At 51.4% G+C, this 16,139-nt stretch overlaps 3 protein-coding genes across 5 annotated transcripts in view; 1 reads left to right on the forward strand and 2 right to left on the reverse strand.

Annotated features, from left to right (window-relative positions):
• MAST1 (microtubule associated serine/threonine kinase 1) overlaps window positions 1-153 on the reverse strand; it is a 29,027-nt gene extending 28,874 nt beyond the window's left edge. For both annotated transcript variants that reach the window (XM_080675187.1, XM_080675186.1), the window contains exon 1: window positions 1-153. In XM_080675187.1, coding sequence (XP_080531313.1) covers window positions 1-83 — 83 coding nt within the window. In that variant the 5' untranslated portion in view covers window positions 84-153.
• Window positions 131-16,139, reverse strand: part of RNASEH2A (ribonuclease H2 subunit A) — an 18,837-nt gene continuing 2,828 nt past the window's right edge. Inside the window, exons 5-9 of one of the 2 annotated variants that reach the window (XM_080675189.1) lie at window positions 15,560-15,697; window positions 15,367-15,454; window positions 14,229-14,352; window positions 358-389; window positions 131-156 (exon numbers count right to left, since the gene is read on the reverse strand). In XM_080675189.1, the coding sequence (XP_080531315.1) occupies window position 389; window positions 14,229-14,352; window positions 15,367-15,454; window positions 15,560-15,697 (351 nt within the window). In that variant the 3' untranslated portion in view covers window positions 131-156; window positions 358-388. Of the gene's footprint in view, window positions 157-357; window positions 390-13,912; window positions 14,107-14,228; window positions 14,353-15,366; window positions 15,455-15,559; window positions 15,698-16,139 lie in introns of those variants that run through there. The other variant, XM_080675188.1, reaches the window with a different exon arrangement.
• Window positions 3,429-13,593, forward strand: RTBDN (retbindin). Its single transcript, XM_080675190.1, has 6 exons — window positions 3,429-4,021; window positions 8,545-8,719; window positions 9,449-9,515; window positions 9,631-9,741; window positions 11,297-11,393; window positions 11,882-13,593. Exons 2-6 carry the CDS (start codon window positions 8,551-8,553, stop codon window positions 12,107-12,109), a joined length of 672 nt encoding a protein of 223 aa, XP_080531316.1. The 5' UTR covers window positions 3,429-4,021; window positions 8,545-8,550; the 3' UTR covers window positions 12,110-13,593.

Here is a 16,139-nt window from a genome sequence, read left to right on the forward strand (position 1 = left end):
CTCTTGGTGCGGCGGAACATACTGCCACCAGGGAAGGAGGGCATCGAGAAATTAGAAAGCGCGGTCCAGAGAGAGTCAGACATGACCCGGCGGTGGCGACATGGTGGCAGGTGCGGCAGCAGCGGCGGCGCGGGGAGCGAGTGCGCTGGGCGGAGGCTGAAGCCGCAGCGGGCAGAGGAGGGCGGGGGGAGAGGAGAGGAGGGGAGGGGAGGGACGGGAAGGGCCGTGCGGCTGCCGCCTGCCAGGAGGGGGCGCTGCTGGACACCAATGCCCCAGGCCCCGCCCGCGCCCGCCTTGCACCCCAACCCTGGCTGGAGAAGGGGCGTCCAGCCCAGCGCATCTCTCCCCAAGGCTCACCTGCTGCTTTTCCGGGGCAGGGGCAAATCCTTCTGGAAGGCAAAGGAGCAAAAAGATAGAGGTCAGCATGGGCCAGCAGCCTCAGCCCCCTGGAGGAGCAGAAGTTGGGTGGTACAGGCTCCTCATCAGCATCATCACTGGCACCCTTGGCCATGAGCTGAGGACTGCAGGGGGGCGGGTTATCAGGTTGATTCCTCCCCTGACCATCAGAGACCAGCACAGGGCCCCATAGAGGACTCCTGAGTTGGCAACTCAATGTATGTATGTGCAAATGAAATAGGAGTCTTTATTTTAAAAATATTTCTTGAGCACCTACTGTATGTATGCCAGGCACTGTGCTAGGCACTGGGGACACAGCACTGAATGAAACAAAAATTCTTGCCAAAACCGGTTTGGCTCAGTGGATAGAGCGTTGGCCTGCGGACTCAAGGGTCCCAGGTTCGATTCCGGTCAAGGGCATGTACCTTGGTTGCGGGCACATCCCCAGTAGGGGGTGTGCAAGAGGCAGCTGATCGATGTTTCTCTCTCATCGATGTTTCTAACTCTCTATCCCTCTCCCTTCCTCTCTGTAAAAAATCAATAAAATATATTTTAAAAAAAAAAGAGCTGAAATTTAAAAAAAAAAAATTCTTGCCCTTTTGGAATCATTTACAGGAGGGAAGCAGACCAAAAAATCAATATAGAAGTGATGACATCGTTTTAAACAGTAATGAGTGTCATGAATTTAAAAAAACTAAGGGAGGAGATATGATGAGAAATGGCTAGGAGGGGTCAGGAAGGTCTGGGAGAGCTACTCTGGGGAGATGACTTTTAAGATGGGAGCATCTGTGGATAAAGTATTCAAGGTGAGGAAACTGCAAAGGCATGGAGGCAGGAATGAGCTTGGCATGCTCAAGCATGAAAGGTTGAATGAATGAATGAATGAATGCATCCTCCACATTCCAAGGGTTTTACCCCATTCCCAGCCAGATCCACAGAGTTGGGGATGGGGACAGTTAGAGTGGTTTAAAACTGAGATTTGAATTGGGGATTAGATGATGGCTAGGTGGTCTTTTTTGATAACGGCAGGGATAATAATTAGTAACCATTAATTTTATGTGTACATATCAGAGAATGGTTATATTCTGTTTGCTAAGCACACAGGAAGTCACTACAGGGACCAGAAATTGCATAGGTCTGAACTCTTCTGAGAGCAATGGGGAGAGGGGTGCCACCTTCCAGCCAGTTCTGAGTCCACAGGCTGATGTGAATAAAGGGGATTGGGTAGGGCTGCAAAATTTGGGTGATGGTTTCAAAAATCCCTTTTTGGGTGATTCCAACCAGGAGGAAATTAATCATCTTTGGGATTCTTAAAAGCAGAAAGCCCTGGTCCAAATCCCAGTTTTGCCTTTTGGCAAATGACCTAATAGTTGTGCCTCCAAGAGAATTCTGTGAGATGATTCAGGTGCCTCACACCTCAGCATGATACCTAGCACATAGTTAATGCTCAATATTAGGAACAGGAACTATTGTGGATGGACACCCTGCATGACAGAAGATGGGCCAGAGGACTTCCCACTCCCATGTACAGAGACACAGGTATGGTTGGGGTCAGAGGGCACAATGTCTACAGCAGCAGTCCTGCCCCACAGAGCCACTGGGTGACTTTAAATCCATACCGGGTTTTCCCCCTTTCTTCACAGGATCAGCTTGAATGAGCTGCATGTTGGATCAGCCTGGCCGGCTGCGCAACTGCAATGGCCCAAGTGAAATCAAGACCTGGATTTTCTGGCCACGGAGGCCCGGACTCCAGACCTGGGTACACTCGGCTTTTGAAGGTGAGCTCCTGAGGAACCTTTAAGCACCTCCCGGAGAAGTCCTCAAACCTAGCTCCATCCGCTAGCGTCCTAAACATTCTAAGGTCGAACAAAGGGGCAACTGGAGCGGTAGAGGATTTGGATCCTTGGCGTCAGTGTAACAGACGTCACATCCATCCCCAGCTGCAGAATGGCTCTGCCAAGCAGATGCTGCTTCTCCCTAGGATTAATGGACGGCGCTGCGAACAGGGCTTTGGAACCCGGATGCTGTCCAAACGATCCCAATTGCTCACCAGGAACCCGCGGGCGCTCAGAGGTTGTGGGACAGTTCTTAAGGGGTTGCACCAGCGTGAGGGTGTATCCAGGCAACAAACTGGTTAACCCAACCCTGCCAGAGGGAAAAGGTAGGAGCAAGACTCGCGCCAGTTGCAAGAACTAGTGGATGCCTCCGGGTGGACTGGAGGGTGAGTGGGAGGATCCTGGGCTGGAGGTGTGGTCTTGCGGGAGACAGAAATCCCGCGTGGCGCTGAGCCAATGGGAATCGGCGCCGGCCTGGAGGGCGGAGGCACACTTCCTGCAGGCACCGCCCCTTCCCTCCCTTTTCCTGGAGATCCGACAGCGCGTACCCAGTCTGGCTCCTTCAGCACTTGCTCTGGCTTTGCCGCAGCTCCCTCCCTTTTCTCAGAACCCTTTTTCCTAAGTCAGCCCTGGAACGGAGAGGGAAGACTTAAAACGTCCAAGGCTCCTAGATGAGGCCATCTGAGCTCTGTTTGAAAGCAAAATAGCTTTGCAACATAGGTCTGGCTCCAGCATCATCCAGACACCTGGAAAGTCCTTCCTTTTCTCTGACCCCGATTTCTCCTGCTGCAGTGACTGATCAGCTCACCTTGGCCTCCAACCTCAGGGATGGTGGATTAGAGAAGTCCCTGAATGAGGGTTTGAACCCCCACCCCCGCTTCTTTTCCCAAGCTCCAGGCAAGAGATGTAGCCTCGGTCTGGGTTCCGTAAGGCTTTATCTAAACCCCTCCGTATTATCTAGCACAGAACTGAGCTCAAAAAAAGCTCATAAGGACCAGACCCCAGGCAGGCCTTGGGGTGAAGCTTTGATCAGTTTTCTCTTTGAGGTCTGTTTGGGAGCAACACCAAACCCCTATATTAACCCTTAAAAGTACACACCAAAGACAGGAGAAGACCCTTCTCAGCTTCACAATCCCCGCCCATCTTAGAAGTGGGAGTTCCTGATTTGTCCCCGCCTTCCTACACTCCACTACAATCCTCAGTGTCCAACTCCGAGCAGTGGACCCACGCCTGCCGCGCCTGCGCAGGCTGGAGACCAGCATCTTCAGAGGCTGCAAGGAGCTAAAAATCTCTCCCGCCCACCCACAAGCTGCGCTGGACTTGAGGATGGGGGAGGTGTAGTGGAGGGGAGTGCCATAAAGAGAGAGGCTGTCTCGGTGCCTGTCCAATTAGGTCAGTAGGAAGAATCCTGGTGGCTGGGCAGGTGCATGGAAGTCTCAGGAGGGTCCCTACACCTCCAAAAGGGGCTCCTGAGGCGGTAAGGGGCGAGGCTGCCGCACAAACATGTTTACGGCTGCGGTAGTGCTGGCGGCCCCGAGAGGCTGGAGCCCTGGGGCAATAACTTTGCTCTAGACCCCTCACCCTCAGCCTGGCGGAGTTCCAGGGTGATGACTTCGGCCCCAGCCCTCTTCCCCTCCGGTGGGCCAGGCGCCCCTCAGGCCATCCTCAAAGTGAAGCTGCACCCGCTCCTTCAGATCCCTGGATCCCCGGGCGGCGCCTGAGGGGCGGGGCTCCCAACGCGGCAGGACGCTCGGCCACCGCGTTCCGTGCGGGTAGCAACCCGAGGCCAGGTGAGGGGGCGCCAAGGCGAACCCTAGCGCAAGTTCTTCTGCCCCCAGCCCGGCCCCGCCCCAGGGCGCCGACCCCTTCCTCTCCACCCAGCCCGGGCAACCGCCTACCTGCAGCCTCCGGCGGCGGATCAGGCCCGAGTCGTCCATGGCGGCAGAGGCGGTTGCAGCCCGGGGGAGGGAGGAGGGAGGCGACGGTGGTGGCGGCGGCGGGAGGAGGGAGGGAGTGAGAAGCCGCGGGGACCGCGGCGTCGGCGGCTGGGGGGGGGGGGGGCACGGGGGCGGAGCGATGTGGGGCGGGTCTGGCACCGTCACTGCGTCTGGGCGCTGGAGCCCGGCCTCGGCCAAGGTCCCCTGCGCTGGGGGGTGGGGGAGGCGGGGGGAGGAGCCTCCAGATAACCCGAGAGAGAGCCAAGCTACCGAGAGACCCCTATGAGGAGGTACCCCAGGGGAGAGGCATGCTCATGGGTAGACCCCAACCCAAGAAATACCTAGAATGATATCCTCACAGACATGTTTCCTATGGGAGTGCCCCCGCGACCCTCTCAGGGACACACTCCCATGGGGACATAGTCTCCACTGGGAGGCCCTCGCCAATCAAACTCTCCCCTCACCCAGAAAATCATTCCTAAGACAGGTGGTCATTGAAAGGTGAGTCCTCCTCTCACACGCTCCCCTCCCCCAGGAAAAAACATTTCTGCAAAGTTTCCATGGGTGACAGACATTTCATGTGGGGAGCCTGGTGAGGATAACCCCAATGAGAAACCCCCTAAATGCCATATTCTCTGTGGGAAATTGTCCCCACCCATGAGACTCCCCATATCTCAAGGAGAGACATTTTAAAGTGACATTTTTGCCAAGAAGACCCGTCTTCACGGGAGATGCCCCTTCAAAAAAAAACATTTACATCCATATACCGCTCCCCTTTCCCAAATAGATTCTTCAGCCTAGCTAGTGACCCGTTCCTTCCCTGTCAGGATTAAAGAGTCAGGCCAGGGCAAGCCAGGCTGTAATTATAGGAATGATTAGCTGGTCTTTGGGAAGGTGGGCAACTGGAGCAATTTTCAAGCCCCCCCCCCACCTCCGCAGTGTTCCCATAGTTGAAGCCATACTGACCATGCTTCCCAGAGAGTGGAAAGCATCAGAGAGCTTCCCACGCCAAGTCTAGAAATCGGAAACTGGGGTCTTCCCAAGAGTCCTGGCCCATAAATGGCCTGGGCGCTCTGGAGGTCGTGGTCACTAGACAGGAGAGACATGAGCTTGTCAATAAGGCGATGGAGAGGGCTAGGTCTGGGTGTTCCTTGGGCCTTTGCCTAAGTAATCTGTTTCATTTCTGTTGGTCGGCATTTTTGTGTTGTGAGTGCTCTCCGTGGTGCTGATTTGTCGGGAGCTCCTGTCCACGGTGCTGAAACCTGCAGGCAGGGTTGGGGGCTGAGGTCAGGGGAGAGGAATGGCTGGTGGAAGGCATAGACCTACGAGCACCCTGGAATACACCAAAATGGGCCAGGGAAAGTTAGGTTCACTAGGACTTGGTGCTGACACCTCCAGGATATCAATGGATGCCCACAGAAGGGCCCAAAGACAATGCCTCCTAATTGGTTCCTTTACTCAACTTGTATTGAGCACCTAGTTTGTGCAAATTAATGTTTTGGGATCTAGAAGTACAACAGTCAGTAAAATAGACAAAAACTCTGCACTAGCCTGAGAAGAAATGGAGAGAGATTTGTGGTAATCACTCACAAAAACATATATATGCACACTACAAGCACAGGCACATACACACGTATGCATACATTCTGCAAACACACAAACATGAACATACAAACACATGCTCAGCCTCACATACTCATATATACACACACTGCAAACAAATACTCCACAGACATACACACACACATACTCAGCAAACAGACACACACATATATACACATAAAATCATACTCTGCACATACTTAGAAAATGCAAACACATTCAGCAAGTGCAAACACACACAAACAACACATACAAACACAAGCATGCACACACAGTTCCCAAAACCAAAGGGAGCTCAGCTATACACAAACTCTCATTGAACATGCAGACACATTATCATCCCAAAACAACACATGGACACACACCCATATTCACATACCAACTGCAGGTCTGTTTTTATTTTCTTCCTTTCTTTCTCTCAGTCTCTCTCTCTTTTTTTTTTTTTTTTTTTTTTGTTAATCCTCACCTGAAGTTATTTTTCTATTGATTTTTAGGAAGGATGGAAGAGAGAGGTAAAGACAGAAACACGGATGTGAGAGAAACACATCAATTGGTTGCCTCATGCACAAGCCCCGACCAGGGCCTGGGCTGGGAAGGAGCCTGCAACCAAGGTACATGTCCTTGACAGGAATTGAACCCAGGACCCTTTGGTCCACAGGCCAGTGCTCTATCCACTGAGCCAAACTGACTAGGGCAGGGCTGCTTTTCTTACCAGACTCTCCTACTAAAATGTCAGGTCTATGAGGATTGAGATTTCCATGTCTTAGTCACTATTGCATCCCCAGAATCTGAGGGAGAGCAGGTGCTCAATAAATGTTTGTTGAATGAATTGAAGAAATGTTTTCAAGGGACACACATTTACACAAACTGGGACACACATACATATTTCTGATGCAGACACACCCTTTCTACACAGGACAACATCCTCTTGTTCATTCATATTCAACATTTAGGATCAACAACCTTTACCCATTGTGGTGTGGCTCAGTGGTTGAGCCTTGACCTATGAACCAGGAGGTCATGGTTTGATTCCTGGTCAGGGCACATGCCAGGGTTTCAGGTTCGATCCCCAATAGAGGGCATGCAGGAAGCAGCTGGTCAATTATTCTCTGATCATTGATGTTTCTCTCCCCCTCTCCCTTCCTCTCTGAAATCAATAAAAATATATATTTTTAAAAACTTAAAAAAACAACACACACAACCTTTAGCCCTAGCTGGTTTGGCTCAGTAGGTAAAGCATCAGCCTGCAGACTGAAGGGTCCCGGGTTCGATTCCGGTCAAGTGCATGTACCTTGGTTGCAGGCTCCTCCCTGGCCCAGGCCCTGGTCAGGGCTTGTGCAGGAGGCAACCAATCAATGTGTTTCTTTCACATTGATATTTCTCTCTGTCTTACTCTCTCTCCTCCACTCTCTCTAAAAATAAATGGAAAAATATCCCTGGGTGAGGATTAAAAAAAACCTAAAATTAAAAAAAAAATCCACAATATTTACCCACTGACTTTATCCACTCACTGATCCAACATTTTCATAGGACACCCATTCTAACCTGATTCTATACTCCCCTTCCCTACATTTATTACCTGGTTCTTACTCAACTGGACATACTTGGCTTGGAACACATACAGTTCTCCTCATCCAGAATTTGAACACATACACAGCCACACAAGCAACAGGCACATATAAACTGCACACAACAGCCCTAGCCAGTTTGGCTCAGTGGATAAAGCATCAGCCTGCAGACTGAAGGGTCCCAGGTTTGATTCCAGCCAAGGGCACATGCCCGGGTTGTGGGCTCGATCCCCAGTAGGTGGTGTGCTGGAGGCAGCCAATCAATGATTCTCGTAATTGATGTTTCTATCTCTCTATCCCTCTCCCTTCTTCTCTGAAATCAATAAGAAAAATATTTTTAAAAAACTACACACAACATACACTCAACACACAACACACACAGCCACACAAACACACCTTCATTCGACATGACACACACTCCCCACACATATAGATCTATAGTTTATGCCACAACTCAACAATAAAGGCAAAGACAAGGATGTATGTACATACACCAGTCCCAGGTCTTCCAGCCTTTGGTCAGCTGGGGCAGGGGGCGTGGTGCTGGGAAACACCTCCCCTGCATCAAACCACGCCCCTTTAGTCCATTTCCTGGACTTAACCCTGAGGTGTCTCAGCAGCACCCTAGACCCCAGTCCCACTAACAGGTGAGAGGGGCCCCAAGGGGGGGGATTGTCTTGTCTCCACAGACTCTCAGTCTTCTGACCTGGGATTTTTGGACCCCAGCGGCAGAAGCTGAGTCCTGCCACAGCCAAGCTTGGCTCCAAAGGCCCAGTCCTGAGCAGCAGCCCCTAAGCCGATTGTAGACTGAGAAGGTGACCATGAGGGGCCAGCGGGGATTGAGAGAGGGGAGGAGACTGGGCAGAAGATAGGACTTACTGGACAGGACATTGAAAGAGCTGGAGATGTCCCCTCAGTTCTGAGGATGGAGGGGGTCGTCCAAGAGCTGAAAGGGTGGGAGGTCCTGGTGGGAATGAGGGGGGTGGGGCAGTATGGTCAAACTGGGGAGCACTTGGGACTGATGTGGGGGGGACTTCTGGGTCAGAGCCAGGCCTTGGTGGCCCCCTGGGGTTTTAAGGTCTTTGGTCAATGCCTCCCAACTGCTCTGCCTGGTACCATGTCTTGAGTGTACATCAAGAGTATCACCCTGAGCTGCCAGAAAAGGACAGCCAAACCTCACCCATAACTGAGCTGACTCTATCTCAGGTGGACATGGCCTGCAGGAGCTGTACACGACCTAGGGGCCTGGCCTGGGTCCTGCAACTGACCCTGGCATGGATCCTGCTAGGGGCATGTGGAGGGAGCCGTGCACTCCCCATCAGGTCCCAGAGACACCATAGCCTGACAGCTGATCTGGGTACCGGCCAGCTGCACCTAGCAGGTGAGCACTCCAGACCCTGCCTAACCCCTAACTCCCAAGAATGCACACTCCAACACAGCAATGACAATTTCCTTATAACAGGAACTTGGATTGACCAGGGTGGGCAGCCTGGGCTAGTGCTTAAGAATGGTGGTTAAAGATAATGGGCTCTGGAGTCAGATTGTCTGGGTTCAAATACGAACTCTGACACTTTGTAGCTGTGTGACTCTGGGCAAGTCACTTCCTCTCTAGGCCTTATGTGGGCCACTAATAAATGGGAGAGCCTGGCCAGCATGGCTCAGTGGTTGAGCATCCACCTATGGACCAGAAGGTCAGGGTTCGATTCTCAGTCAGGGCATATGTCCGGGTTGTAGGCTCAATTCCCAATGTGGGGTGTGCAGGAGGCAGACAATAAATGATTCTTTTTCAACATTGATGTTTCTATCTTTCCCTCTCCCTTCCTCTCAGAAATCAATAAAAAAAATATTTTTTTTTAAAAAGTGGGAGAAATAATAGACCTATCTCATAGGGGTGTTGTAAAAGGGGTGTATGCAAGCATTTGAGCACTTATACCACTACTAGGGACATAAAAATAATTAGCTGATTATGGTACTTATTGTTACTTGCACCTCTAAGTGTCTTGTTTAATGTTTGAGAGGAACTATATTATTGAGGTCAACCCTACATGAGGATCCAAAACCTCAACTAAAAAAAGTTCCCTTTTCTATTGCCCTGTTTGTTGTCCCTCAGAGATGGACACATCAGAGGCACTGGAACCTGGAATCCTCTCAGAGGGCTGTAGGAAGCCTAGCCCTAGGTGAGTACAGCATCCCCCAAGTGTTTCCTTGTGCTTTTTGCTCCAGTTGCCCCAACCAGGGGCCAGAGCCCCCTGGCATCTTGACCCATCCGGTCCTGTCTCTCCCGATGTCCAGGTGCGAATCCTTTCTGGGACACCTCCAAGTTGCTCTCCGCAGTCGCTTCCGCTTCCTGCTACTGGGGGTACACCAGACACAGCTGCTCTGCCCGGAGCTCTGCCATGCCTGGTAGGAGGTGGGAAGAATGGCCTATATTGTGGGTGGGGCCGAAGGCAGGATCTGCAGCTTACAGGTCCTAGAGTTTGAAGGGACATGACCTACCTCCAATGTGGCCAAGTTCTAAAGTATGAGGCCTGGTGTTTTAAAGCCAGGCAGAAAGGGGAGGAGCCTGTAGAGCCTCTGGCTTTTAAGATGGGCAGTAGAGAGGTGTGGCCTCCCTGGAACCCGGTTTTTAAATAAAGGGGTGGGGCCTCTTGATTGAAAACAGAAGCTAAAAGGGATAATCTGGATGGATAGATAGATAGGTAAATGGGTTAGCTTATAGCAGATGGTCTGTGATGGGCAGGGATTCGGCCAGTGGTGACAAAGCCCTGGGTATGTGTAGAGAATATGGGGTGGGCCCGGCTGGTGTGGCTCAGTGGTTGAGCTGCGACCTATGAACCAGGAGGTTACAGTTTGATTCCTGGTCAGGGCCCATGCCCCGGTTGTGGGCTCAGTTCCCGGTGTGGGGTGTGCAGGAGGCAGCTGATCAGTGATTCCATCTCATCATTGATGTTTCTATCTCTCTCCCCATCTCCCATCCTCTCTGAAATCAATTTAAAATTTGTTTGTTTGTTAATCCTCACCAGAGGATATTTTTCCATTTATTTTTAGGGAGAGTGGAAGAGAGAAAGACAGACAGAAACATCGATGTGAGAGAAACACATCGAGGCCTGGCCAGCATGGCTCAGTGGTTGAGCATCAACCTATGAACCAGGAAGTCACCGTTTAATTCCCAGTCAGGACACATGCCTGGGTTGCAGGCTCCATCCCCAGTGTGGGCCTGCAGGAGGCAGCGACCAATGATTCTCTCTCATCAGTGATGTTTCTAGCTCTCTCCCTCTCCCTTCCACTCTGAGATCAAAATATAATATATATATATATATATATATATAGAAAAAGAAAGAAAGAAAGAAAGAAAGAAACACATCGATTGGTTGCCTCCTGCATGTACCTGGACCAGGGCCTGGGCAGGGGAGGAGCCTGCAACCAAGGTACCTGCCCTTGACCAGAATCAAACCCGAGATTCTTTGGTCTGCAGGCCAACGCTCTATCCACTGAGCCAGTCCGGTTGGGCTAAAAAAAAATATTGTGTTTTTTTTAAAAAGAGAGAATATGCCCTGACCGGTTTGGCTCAGTGGATAGAGCGTCGGCCTGTGGACTGAAAGGTCCCAGGTTCGATTCCCGTCAAGGGCATGTACCTTGGTTGCGGGCACATCCCCAGTAGGGAGTGTGCAGGAGGCAGCTGATCGATGTTTCTCTCTCATCGATGTCTCTAACTCTCTATCCCTCTCCCTCTCCCTTCCTCTCTCTAAAAAAAAAAAAAATCAATAAAAATATATTTTAAAAAGAGAGAATATGGGGCGAGGTGAAACCTGGAGGGTGGTGTTTGTAGGGGCGTGGTACTAAGAGGCAGGACCTGGAAGGAGGCGGGGGAGAGACACAAGATCCTTGGAGAGCAGGAATCCCACTGGAACGCAACTGCAGAGCCTTTACCCACCTTCTCTCCACACACCAACCCCAGGGTTGCCATCTGCAAAAGTGATATCACCTGCGGCCCGACTTGGCTCCCACCCCTAGAAAAGAGGGACTGCAACCCTGGCTGCAGTACATACGGGCAGGTGAGCATGGGACAGAGGGCTCGGGGAAGAGGCTGAGACCTCCCTTTACTATGGCCCAGGTACAAGTCTGTCCTAGCATCCCCAAGATCCTGCTCCCACCCTTCCCCCTTCTACAGCCCAACCCCATAGTGGAATACATATGCGTAATAGCCTCCCTAAGGCCCATAGAGACCTATTTTGTTCTTCCCAAGGGACTGTCTCTGCTCTAGGCCCATCCACAGTCTGAAGATCCAGAAGCCCATTCACCTTTCCCAAGGTCCCAGCCCCTTGGGACCCAGTAAGAAGTCCTTACTCGCCCTCCTCAAGTCCCCGCCCCCCCCACCTCCATTGACCCTCCCCCAGACTCCCAGAAAGACCAAGAGGCGAGAATTGTCCTCCCCAAGACCGCTCCTCTTGCCCCTACTCTATATGGAACTCCCAGTCTTTCCCTTCGTAAGGCCACGGCTTGAAAACGCCCACACGGGCCCTAACTCCACCTCTTCTCCCAGACCTTCACTGATGGGATGGACCTTTGCCGCTCGGTTCTGGGCTACACGCTGCCGGTGGTAGTTCCTGGCGGTGGTGACTGCCTCAACATTTCCATCTCGGTGCTTCCGACTCGCAGACAGGGGCGGAGGGCCCGGGAAACCACCTTCCCACGCTTCCGCCACCCTCGCACCTGGATCCAGGACGTTGCAGGCAGCGGGAGTGGCAGTGGAAGCGGCAGCAGCCCCTAGGGGGCGCCCGGTCTTAGATGGAAGAAGCCTCCCTTCACTCCCCAACCCCTGCCCCGCCCCAATAGTCACTCAGAGCTCCACCCCTCTCCCTCTCTGCCTTCCAGTTTCTGGAGCACGGTCCCTCCTCGCTAGAACCCCAGAGGTTCGCTCCTCTCCAGATTACTAGAGAAACTCAACTCTAGCTCATTTTCCCCTCTCCCCCGAATAAAGTCGCCATCAGAGCACTTGATGCGGCAGCCTCTTGGGGAAACAGGTGGGAAAGATAGTTGCCAGACAAATGTGTCTCACTTCGAATCCTCAGGTCCGAGTTAGGGACTGATTCACAGCAGTGTGTAATTTGGAATATTCAGGTGCTAGAAAGGGGGCGGGGGAGGGAGGGACGGGGTCAGAGGAAGGGCTGACGGGGGGGGGGGGGGGGCAGGAGGTGTGTTCTCCCACTGTGTGCAGCCAGCAAGCAGCTCCCTAACACACAAGAAGCCACCTTCCTTCCTCCCCATCCTTCCAAATCCCTAAGGCAAAGGACTGGACTTAGGTTCCGGATTTGGATTGTAAGCACTACCACTAATCCTACTCCTCTTTATCCTCACCTGGAAAACGGGCAAGGTTTCTTTTAATTCAATAGAGCAAGGTTGATGGATGCCCCCTGTGTCTAGGCACTGCTGAAATAGATCAGGTTCATTCCCTGCCCTCGGTGCTCACTTAGGTTACTGGTGGGAGTGCCATTATATACAAGCCTCCACAGAGGGCAATCTGAAAATATTTCTTCTCCAAGTTATAAACACAGAGATTTTCTAACCCAGCAGCCCCACCTCTGGGAATTTACCCTACAAAGCTGTGCACAAGAAATGATGGCCCATCCCCGTAATTCCCCACTATACAGGTTTTACAGCAAGCTGAGCGATAACTCAGTGTCTATTAAGAGGCATTAAACTACAGGATAGTCATGCCATGGAGGGCTCTTCAGTTGTAAAGCAAATGAGGCCGGTCTTTAGATACCCATTTGGAATTACTTCCAAGATATACGCAGCACAAAGAGGAATGTGCACTATGTAGGGTATAGTTTCCTCCCATTTGTGTAAAAAAACAAAACAAAACAAAAAACTTTGGGAAAGAATATACCTGTACATATGTTTGTAACATGGGTTATCTCTGGAAGGACCTAGGAGGCACCTGCTATGGTCTGAATGTTTGTGTCCCCTCTGAAATTCCTATGTTGAAATCCTGACCCCCAAAGATGATGTTATTAAGAGGTGGAACATTTGGGAGGTAACTAGGTCATGAGTGTGGAACTGTCAGGAATGGAATAAGTGCCCGTAATAAGTGCCCACAGAGATCCCTCCCCCTCTCCCCTATGTGAGGACATAGTGAGAAGTTGGTAGTATTCAACCTGGAAGACAGCCCTCACTAGAACATGACGATGCTGACACCCTGACATTGGACTTCCATCCTCCAGAACTGTAATAAATGTCTGATGTTAATAAGCCACCTAGTCTGTGGTATACTGTTATTGCAGCCCAAACAGACTGAGACACCAGGTAAGCCCACCTGTGAGCTGGGGCGGGGTGCTGCTCAATGTGCTCCTTCCTAATTGTGTATCACACAAGTACATATTTTTAAATAAAACCAGGGAGCATTTGAGATCTTGTTCCCAGGCATATGTCCTCATTTTAGCTCAAATAAACTCTTATAAATTTTTAAAAAATAAAATAAAATAAATCAACCAGTGCCCACTACCTTGTTTAGGTTACAAAAGTCAGCAGCTGGGTCCAGCCACCTCTACCCCAAAGTACAATCCCCATGCTTGGCTTTCCTTAAGCAACTTTAATCACAAACTGAAGGTAAAAGGGGTACAGGCTGGCTCTTAGAGAGTGGTGGCTGACTCTAGGCCACGTTCCTGGAAGTACCGGTGCGGGAGATGGGGGCAGTTTCCTGGCTTTTCGTTGAAATAGGATGTAATCCTCCCTTGTCCTTCCTGATCCCCTGTTGGCAAGTCCTCCCTGTAGGCGGAGAGGTGGTGACACTGACCACCTGCTGTTGGGGGTTGGGGGGTGCACCCTCCCAGGCTGGAGGGATGAGCCCTAGCCTCCCTCCCTCCTCACAGCACCTCTGGGACACCCACCACGTAACACCTTCCGCCTCCTTCTCCAGGATGCTCTGGGCCGTGCGCCAACTGAACCGGACAAACTGGGGAAAGCCAAACACGGGCTCCACGTTCTTCCTCAACCATGCTTTCGTCTTGGGATCTAGGGAAGGGGTGGAGTGGGCAATGTTGACAGCCCTTGAGCCCTGTCACATAGTCCCAGCTCCTTAGACTGCCATCTGAGGCCCCATCATCTCATCTCAGGCCTCCTCTTGAGTATCTAAGGCACCTTGCACTACCTTAGACATCTTCCTGCCTCAAGGACCTTTGCACAGGCAGTTCTTCTTGTACTCTCTACCCGGCCAACAGTTGCTCCAGGTACAATTTAAGAAGACTGCCTCTGAGACATCTCCTTTACCCCATAGGACAATAGTCATTAAACCAGCATTTGTGGATCATCAGGTTAATGCCTGTCTCCCCGCCACGTAACCATGAGCTCCGTGGGGTCAGGGAAATCCTTGTTTGTCTTGCTCACAGCTATATCCCCAATTGACCCTACACAGCATGTATCAGGTACTCAGTAAGCACTGAATGCTGGCCAAACTGCTTTTGGCCTGCACCTGGTTTCTTCACTTTGGCCTCACCTAAGTTCCAATCACAGACTGTGTCACCCTACCTGCCTGCCAGTCTCTTCCTGGGCCTCAGAAGGGTCAAGGGGTTCCTTGAACCCAAACACTGAATCTTCAGCTCTGCCCTTCTATGTGTGTGTGTTGGGGGAGCACAATCACTTCCTTGTCAAACAAGGAAACTGAGTCTCATACTGGGGAGAAAACCATGGATTTAAGCTGGGGCCATGGGACATAAGCCAGTGCCCCTCTCCCCGCCCCCTTCCCCTTAACAAACAGACAGACACCCACCATGGGTCTCAGTCTCTCACTGGGGGTCCAGAGAGCAGAGAGAGGAAGGAAGCAGGGAGGAAGGAGCCTGCCAGCTGGAAACCAGCTTTGCCACATGATGGCTGCTGGCTGTGAGCAAGTGGCCCCCAGTCTGGGCCTCAGCCTCTTCCACTGTAGAGCAGGGTAAGCAGAACCACTCTCAGGACTGCCTTGTCAGAGTTATCACCAGTATCACTATCTCAGGACAGCTCCCAAAGCAGCCCCTACCACCATCTGCTCACCATTGGGGTAGCCTGAGCCATAATCAGTGTCCAGGTCCTGTAGTTTTTCCACAAACTGCCAGTTCTTCACGGCCTGGTCTCGGGCCACCTGTGGGCAAGACAGGCACTTGAGATCTCCCTCCCTCAGGGCATCCACACCTGCCCCATGCCTAAAGGGATGCTGGAAGCCAGTCATGGACAGCAAGGGGCTAACCTTGGCACAGATGCTGGCAGCGCTGACCACGGGATAGAGAGCATCTGCCTTGGCCTTGACTGTCACCTCAATGCCGGGAAAGCGCTGCTGCAGTCGCTCTTGGTATGTCTCTGGCATTCCCACAGTGTCCACAAATACCTACAGTGGTGGTAGAAATGTATTCAGTCAACAAACATTGAGACAAACAACTGTGCAAATGATCCAGCCTCATTGCCTTTGCACTTGCTGTTCCCACTGCCTGGAATATTTTTCTCTTGGCTCGTCCCAGGCTGCATTTTTCTAAGGGGTCTAAGCTCAAGCATCACCTCCCAAAGAGTTGTTTGTTTTTTTTTTGCAGTTCTACAAATTAAACTTTGTTTATTTTTAAATCTTTATTGTTGAACCAGAAGAGTCTTTTTCTGATCAAGCTGTACTCAGTCTACATTTACTGAGCACCTACTGCATGCCACAGGCTGCACTTAATAGTGGGAACAAGGCAATGAACACACCAGACAAAAATCCATATTCTCATGAAGGGGACACCCTGGTGAGGGCCACAGACAAGAAACAGGATAAACCCTAGCTGGTTTGGCTCAGTGGA

Source organism: Plecotus auritus (genome assembly GCF_963455305.1).
Source record: "Plecotus auritus genome assembly, chromosome: 6".
NCBI classification, from domain to species: Eukaryota; Metazoa; Chordata; class Mammalia; order Chiroptera; family Vespertilionidae; genus Plecotus; species Plecotus auritus.